The sequence below is a fragment of the Crocuta crocuta genome, unplaced genomic scaffold (genome assembly GCF_008692635.1).
Source record: "Crocuta crocuta isolate KB4526 unplaced genomic scaffold, BGI_CrCroc_1.0 scaffold27, whole genome shotgun sequence".
NCBI classification, from domain to species: Eukaryota; Metazoa; Chordata; class Mammalia; order Carnivora; family Hyaenidae; genus Crocuta; species Crocuta crocuta.
The window spans coordinates 6969560-6978030 of record NW_027532250.1 but is presented as its reverse complement, the minus strand read 5'-3'; the positions used below and the strand labels follow the sequence as shown (position 1 = coordinate 6978030).

General features: G+C 49.8%; 1 protein-coding gene across 2 annotated transcripts in view; it reads left to right on the top strand.

Annotated features, from left to right (window-relative positions):
- PTPN1 (protein tyrosine phosphatase non-receptor type 1) overlaps positions 1 to 8471 on the top strand; it is a 66057-nt gene that overhangs the window by 45691 nt on the left and 11895 nt on the right. For both annotated transcript variants that reach the window (XM_077778278.1, XM_077778277.1), the window contains exons 3-4: positions 2044 to 2144; positions 6281 to 6379. In XM_077778278.1, coding sequence (XP_077634404.1) covers positions 2109 to 2144; positions 6281 to 6379 — 135 coding nt within the window. In that variant the 5' untranslated portion in view covers positions 2044 to 2108. The remainder of the gene's footprint in view (positions 1 to 2043; positions 2145 to 6280; positions 6380 to 8471) is intronic.

Sequence of the window (8471 nt, the reverse complement as noted above, 5' to 3'; positions counted from 1 at the left end):
GGAGAAATGTCTTCTTAATACTCCTGCGTTCTCCTCGGAGCTCCTCTAAATGGGCTCCTGAGCCAGCTCTTCACAGAGGAAAACCAGCATTCGGAATACTCTTCCCAGGAAACAAGTCCCAGCCTTTTCACCCCGTGTCACTCCTGTTTTTCTTTTGACCTCCCACCTCCACTATCCAGCAGGACAGATAATTGGCTTTTTAAGGTCACAGGGGACACGGGGAGAATGACTCAAGGTAGAACGTGATCCTGGCATCTGTCTCCCATTTGGCAATTTGGAAAAAGCCCCGGCAGCTCTCAGAGGAGTTGTTTGTCCAGGGTCACCCCACCAGGACCCAGTCCTCTAACCCACCAGGGGATTGAATGGCCTCGCAGTGTTTTGGGGATCTTTTCTCTCCCTGACTCAAGTGTTCCCAAGTATTTCAACTTGTATTACTCCTCTGTGATGATGAACATCCTTCCAAACTGGGGCTAATTTTTAAAACATATCATCTTTTTTTAAAAATATAGTTTATTTAATTTTGAGAGAGACCGAGTGCATGAGCAAGGGAGGGGCAGAGGGGGAGGGAGACAGAGGATCTGTGCCGACAGCAGAGAGCCTGATGTGGGGCTCAAACTCCCGAACTGCGAGGTCATGACCTGAGCCTAAGTTGACCGCTCAACCGACTGAGCCCCCCAGGCGCCCCTTCTTTGAAATCTTTTAGAACAAAAAACCCCAGACCATGGGTCCCCATTAACTTCTCCTTTCCCGTTGGGCTAAGGGGGAGAGAAGATGGCATTTATGAGTGGTCACCTGAGTTCATCATCCTTGTTGAACCAGAAATAAAAATACCCGCCTGCTCTTGTTAGCTGTGCTAGCAGGATGGGGATCTGGCCCCCAGGAAGCACTGCTTCTGTGACAAAGTCCTGGTAAGAGAGCAAGAAAGGTGGCCGTGTGTTTTCAGTAACCTGGGGCAGAACATCCCAAGGAGAATTTATTTTTAAAAAAGCATCCTGGGGAGTGCCGGGGGAGGTGGGGGGCTCATTGGGTTGAGTGTTAGACTCTCGGTGTCGGCTCAGTCATGATCCTGGGGTTGAGGGATCAAGCCTTGCATCATGTCCCATGCTCAGCATGGAGCCTGCTTGGTCTTCTCTCTCTCTCTCTCTCTCCCTCTCTCTCTCTCTCTCTCTCTCTCTCCCTCTCTCTCTCTCTCTCTGTCTTTCTCTGTCTTTCCCCCACCACCCCCTCCCCTTCTTGTACTCTCACTCTCTCTTCAGAAAAAAAAAAAAAATTAGAAAAAAAACCTATTCTGACAGTTACATTTAATGTACCTTCAGAGTTTTGAATTCAGAGTTTATTTTTTCCAGTTAAAAACTCGGATCAGGTCAGTTTCTGAATTTGAAATATTTAGAATCACTTAGGTGTGTTACACTTGACTTAAAAAAAAAAAAAAAACAAACACCCAACCCTTAAGTAAAGGAATTCAAGGTATCACTTTTCACACCACTATATATTTAGGTCATTTCACCCCCAACCCATTAGACAGAGGATAGGTGGAGATGCGCTCATAAATCCTACCAACTGTAGCTTATTGTACCACCTAACGCTGTAGGGACTAGGTGAGATTTTTGGTGGATTTTTTTTCTCTTTTAAAGATTGAAGCTACTATATTTTATTACCTTGTAAAACTACATATCAGGCACCTGAGAACAGATCCCTGATACCCTCTCCCCATACTCTCCTGATTTGTGGGGCAGTGATAAGTTAAGGAAGATCTGACCTAAGAGGAGGTTGTCCGGTTAGGACATAACTCATGTTTTCATCTGATTTGTCTCTGTTGCTGTTTAGCATTAAGTTGCAAACACTTCCAGAAACCTTTTGGAAAATACTAAGCCGTCCCCATGTTGATGACTAATCTCAGTTGAAACAGCATGGCCTCAGCCAGTGTGAACGCCTTTAATGCCACCAGCTCACCTTTTTCACTTTCCCCATGGAGTGCACTCTGCCTGTGTAGACCACCTTGGCCCTCCAGGACTAACCTCTGAGTTCTGGTTTGCCTTTCAGTTGACCACAGTCGGATTAAACTACATCAAGAAGATAATGACTACATCAATGCCAGTTTGATAAAGATGGAGGAAGCCCAAAGGAGTTACATTCTTACGCAGGTAAATGGATTGTCCACATTTTTTTAATGGCTTTTTGCCTTAGTTGATGTCCACTTAAGAAGTTTGGACTACCATCATTTATACCTCAAGTAAGATCTGCCACACCCTTTCAAAGGTCAGGTTTTACGCAATCCAAAACAGCAACAAGGAAGGGGGGAATCTTCCTTCAGAGATTCAGTCTGGTTGTAACACGCATCTTTTCTGGGAAGTATGCCACTCGCTGGGCTTACAGAAAACAGCATGAGATGCCAGAATGGCCTGTGGTCTGTTGACCGAGGCAGCAGGGGTGGCAAGGGACCCGCCCGTACCTGTGCTCGTTCCATGATGGTAGAGCCCAGTCATCTCTGTTCAGGTGTCCATTCAGAACTCCCCAGCATGGTCCTCATTCTTTGGCCTAGAAAAAAAAGCATCCTTAGATGATGCAGACAGACATGCAAAATCATTTAATTTTCCTATTGGCGTTTGGCGTTTTTATGGAGAAACATCATAGAAATGATCTAACAGTCGATCTTCTTATGAGACACTTAACTAGCGTATGACGTGAAGACCGTGGGTATGCAGGAAAGAGGATAAAGAAATTTCTTTTTACTTAATTTTCTCAAGTCCTAGTCAGTTACCTGTAAGTTGCTCTAAACAACTCTGGGCTTCTCTCTCTTTTTTTTAAATCATAATTTTTGCTTTCTCATTCCATATCAGTTTATCATTCTTTAAAAAAATTTTTTTAATGTTTATTTATTTTTGAGAGTGAGAGAGAGTGTGAGCAGGGGAGGAACAGAGAGAGAAGAAGACACAAAGAATCCGAAGCAGGCTCCAGGCGGCTCCGAGCTGTCCGCACAGAGCATGATGTGGGTTTGAACCCATAAATCGCGAGATCATGACCTGAACCGAAGTCAGATGCTTAACTGACTGAGCCATCCAGGCTCCCCAGTCTATCATTCTTTTATATGGCTTTGGGGTATTTGGTGATTTTGAACATCGTACTTCTGTTTAACATTTAGAGATTAAAAGGACCGTGAAGCCGGAAAACCTGTGAACAGAGGCTGCTTTGGGGCAGGGAGCTGCGTCAGGACATACCTACCATGGCCCCTCTTTATTGCCCTTTCTTGTCTTGTTCCTCTCATCTCTGTCCGTGAGGACAGTCAGTCCAAGTGCCTCCCAGTGTACAAAACACCAGCCATGCTGTGTTCAGTCCTGCAACCCATTCAGGAAGTTCTTGGCGTATGCACAGGGGTCAGGCCATTACCAGGCTTCAGGTCGAAGTCTTCCCAGCACCCTGTGGGGGTTGGGGGCTAGGGTGATGAGGAGGGAGATCCTGGTGGTGGCAAGCTGGCGGGAAGGGGTTGAGGGAAAGGCAGCTTCTCAGTAACTTCTCTTTTTAGAAATCAAGTGTTTTACTTCCTGATTTCAGCCATTCAACTTTGGTGTGGGGTTAGGAAGTCCAAAGCAAAGATGGAGACGGGTATAAAGTCAAACAGAGCACCAGGATATCACCAGGGAAACTTTTACACCACCGCCCTCCCCACCCCCGTGCCCTAGCCATTACTTGGCACATCTGAAGGTCGCTGTCTCTTGTCAAATGGTACCATGGACATACCTAGCTGCCTGCGTGGTCACCCTTTGCCCAGGGAGTTATAAAAGGGTCTGAATGGGGCACCTGGGTGGGCTCAGTATGTTAAGCGTCCAACTTCGGCTCAGGTCATGATCTCGTGGTTCGTGGGTTCAAGCCCCACATCGGGCTCTGTGCTGACAGCTCAGAGGTTGGAGCCTGTTTCAGATTCTGTCTCCCTTTTTCTCTGACCTTCCCCTGCTTATGCTGTCTGTCTGTCTCTCTCTCTCAGAAATAAATAAAACATTAAAAAAAATTAAAAATAAAATAAAAGTGTCTGAGGTAGCCTGGGCCCAAAGTTCTACCTTTAGACAGTAGGAATGAAACATTTTCTAAGCTACAAAACCAAGAAAACCCTGCCCATTTTTTATTTTCAATGTTCATTATGCAAATAATACAAGTATATAGCCCCCCCCCTTTTTAAGGCAGTGATATGGAAGTATAGAGAATAATGACAAAGGTGCCCTCTGTCACCTTCACAATGAAGTGTTGACTGAGTTTGATGTGTCTCATTTCAGATTTTATGTCATTTAATAAAATTTTTTTTTAATGTTTATTTGTATTTGAGACAGAGACAGTACATGAGCAGGGGAGGGGCAGAGAGAGACAGAGACAGACTCTGAAGCATGGGCTCCAGTTTCCGAGCTGTCAGCACAAGAGCCCGACACAGGGCTCAAAGTCCCGAACCGTAAGATCATGACCTGAGCCGAGGTCGGACACTCAACCGACTGAGCCACCCAGGCGCACCTCTTATAAGATTTCCACCCCCTGAGATCCATCCTAAAGTAGGGTGATGGGAGGTGGGGAAGGTGGCCGGCCGGTACCTGGGGGGAGCCGTGGCTGTGAGGCCTGGCCTTCGGGCCCACGTTGCAGGAGGAGAGGCCCTGGTGGCTGGCCGGGGGGCCTGCGGCTGCTGTCAGAGGCTCTGGCCGGAGCGCAGCTGTGTCCGGTTCAGGCAGCAGGAGGGAGACGAGTTCTGGAAAGTGAGTGGGCACTGAGGGCTCATGTGGTCAAAAAAGCTGTGGTGAGACTTGAAGGAAAAGGAGACAAAAAAGATCAGGAGAATTTGGGTGGAAATAGGTAAGACTGGAAACCATTCTAGAAATGGTGCTGGCGGGAGGAGGTGATGCGTTCTGTTGCGGAGGTGAGTGGCGATGCCCCTTCCAGGCAGGACTAACCCTTGAGACAAACTGGAGCCACCCATACTCTTGTATCCAGTAAGCATCTACGCCTGTTGCCAGTCGGCACGCACCCCACCACGTCCTGGTGCCCACACTGGACCCCTTGCGCCACCTAACTGATCATTTGTGTCTACATCTTTTCTGTTCCTTGGTCCAAGGATGAAGGCGGTCCATGATCAGTTTTTGTCATTTTTTTTTTTTTAAATTTGTTTATTCTGTGAGAGAGCGCGCGTGAGCAGGGGAGGGGCAAAGAGAGAGAGGGAAATCGAAAACTCCCAGCAGGCTCCATGCTGTCAGTGCAGAGCCTGCCGTGGGGTTCCATCCCACAAACCACGAGGTCATGGAGCTGAGCCGAAATCAAGAGTTGGATGCTTAACCTGTGCCACTCAGGTTCATTTTTATTTTATATTTTTTAAGTTTATTTGTTTTGGAAGAGACCGAGACCTCATGAGTGGGGGAGGGGCAGAGAGAGAGAGGGAGAGACAGAATCCCAACTGACTGAGCCACCCAGGCGCCCTTCATCAGCATTGATAGTAGTAATAATGATAATAGCTAACATTCCACTGGGTGTTTACTGTGTTCCAGGTGCTGCGGGAAGGCTTTTACGTGAACGGACATAGTTAATTTTCGCAACCCTTTGTTTTTTGTTTTCTTTTTTTAAATTTTTTTAAAATATTTTTATTTATTTCTAGGATAGAGAGAGAGACAGCATGAACAGGGGAGGGTCAGAGAGAGAGGGAGTCACAGACTCTGAAACAGGCTCCAGGCTCTGAGCTGGCAGTCAGCACAGAGCCCGACGCGGGGCTCGAACCCACGAACCGCGAGATCATGACCCAAGCGAAAGTCGGACGCTCAACCGACTAAGCCACCCAGGCGCCCCAACCCTTTGAATAAGGACTGTGATTAGTCGATTAGTCGAGTGAGATGGGTGGAGACTGAGGCATGGAGCTGTGAAGTGACTCCCCCAAGGTCACACAGATGATCAGTGATTGGAGCTGAGACTCGAGCCACCAGAAGTGTCCCTTCTTCCCCGTACTGTCTCTCGGCAGTGCCCACTAGCTTTGTTCCGTATTCCTCTCCTGTTCCTCAGTGGAGCCCCTCTGCCAGTCCGCTCAAACCAGAAAGCGGAATCCACGTTTTCTCTTCGCTGTCTGTCAGCCCTGGACCAGCCCTGAGAGGCAGAAATAACCTTTCACCACAGGAAGGAAAGGGAATCGTGCTTACTGACCACTAGGCAGGGAGGGCGGCCCCTGTCCCCAGCCCCAGCCGCCACTCTGCCTCTGGACACTGCCTGCTAACTGCTAACAGTGTGTAAAACTGCGTATGCTTTGTGGGTTGTGTATTTGCAGGGCCCTTTGCCTAACACATGCGGTCACTTCTGGGAGATGGTGTGGGAGCAGAAAAGCAGGGGCGTTGTGATGCTCAACAGAGTGATGGAGAAAGGCTCGGTAAGTGACGGGTTTATCTGCTCTTCACATCACGGCCCGCAGGCACGCCAGTCCGCCACTTTGTCACTTTTGTCTGAGTTGATTTGTTTAAATTGCTTTTATATTTCTTTTACGTAGGGTCTTTTTGATTAGAAAAATTTAAAGAAATGATACAGACATACATGTTTATTATACACATGTCAGAAAAGTAAATGAATCAAAAAGGGGGAAAAGTCCATTTGCCCTTGACCTAGCCCGCCCTCAACAGTCAGTCCCTCCGGAGTGCGCACGTGTGTGCGTGCATGTGTGTGCGTGCATGTGTGCGCGCGCCTGCTGCTGTTCCGTCATGGAGCTGTGTAAGCATAATTTTATTTTGAGAAGGAAGTTTCTACTGTATCTTCCTCATCGCTGCTTTTCTGGCTGGTACGAGGACGCCTCTGGCTGATGGAGCGCTGGGAGCTACCGGATTCCAGAGTCACCCCCATCAGACACCTGGCTCCTGGCCGCCTCGTGAGCGTGGCCATTGTCTGCTCGTGTGTTTGCTGCCGGATTTGTGTTATCCTCTCTCCCCAGTTCTCGGCAACCCTTCAAACATGCCGGGGGATAGTACGTGAGCTAGAGGTGTGTGTGTGTTGAGGCAGCACCCTGCCCTGCGTGCACCTGTCCCTTGAGTCACCGCCCTGGCCTCTCGACTTGCTCTCCTCAGCGTATCCTACACCAAAACCAAGTGTCCCCACGCCTCTGCCCAGCTGACAACACTTGTGGGCTCCCCTCTCCCACCCCCCACCTCCTGGGTTGTGCAGATTGTGGCTACGGGACCCAGGCAACCTGGACCCTGGTTTCCCACACCCATCTCCGGACTCCAGCCAGAATACACTTCTGTCCTTCCAAATCTCCGCAGCAGCCGGAGTCACTGCCCCCTCCCCCACCCCCTGCAGGTGTCTCCAGTTGCTTCCCTCAGGTCAGCCACGGCTCGTGCTCTGCCCGCCCGTCTCATTCTGCAGGTTGCTTGTTAGAGGCCTGTCCCCCATGGAAGGTGACGTTGGGTGCGGGGCACAGTGTGGTATCAGCATAGGGAATAGGCCTCACCCCTGCTCCATGGCTCCTTCCCTCCTCTCCCGACCTGGCCGGCGTACCCGCGGTTCTCCAGCTGTGGCGGTGGAGGCCCTGGGAGAAGGTGGGCGGAGGAAGGCAGACACCAGTGGGAACGAGTGGCCAGGAGCAGAGAATGGGGTGTGCCCAGGCCTTGCCAACAGCTGGCCCTGTGCTTTCAGGCTCAGCGGGGCCACTGCTGTCACGGCTGTCGTGGTCACCTCACGGCCCGGCTGGCCAGGAGAGCAGAAGGCTCCAGAGAGGCCGCCCTCCAAAGAGCGCAGCCATGGCCCTAGGGGGTGACGGTACAATGCAGAGAAGCAACCCACGGAAGGGGACTTGGGCGGTGCAGCAGCAGCACTCCCCCGGAGCCCCGTCCCTCCCCCGCCCAAAGAACCTGTCTTCCGTACAGCACATGGCCCTCTGGCGACAGCTCGTGTTGAAAATCAGGCTTTTCTTAAGTACGTATTTGCTCAATAACAGCAGGTGGAGAGCTTACCTGAGCGTTCAAAGAATGAAATCCTGCTTCTTAGAAAATCGTTTTCAGTGAAAGTGGTTTTTCGTGTTTTCTGCTTCAGTGGCTTGATTAGTAAAATGTGAAGTTAGACTTGCGGAGTCACCCCACCATCACCGCTCTCGTCAACAATCTAGAAGAACCTAACCAAACGTTAGGTTCACACAGTACGCATCCTCCGTGAGGGAAAGTGAAACGGGGTGGCCTGGCCACGCGTTCGCCACTCTGTGAACGTCAGGCGTATCTGAAGGTCAGCACCGCTGACACGGGAGGTCACAGGAGGGTGTTGGGCAGCGGCCCTGGTCTCTCTTCACCCACGAGATGCTGCCAGCACGCCCGCCCCGCTGGTGGCAATCCAGAATGTCTCCAGACATTGTCCACATTTGTGCCGAATTGCCCCCAGTCACGAAGCAGTTCTAGGTGGTATTGAGGGTTGGAAATTGTGTTTACTTTTTATAATTTTTTTTTTATTTTTTGAGAGATGGAGCATGAGTGTGAGCGGGGGGG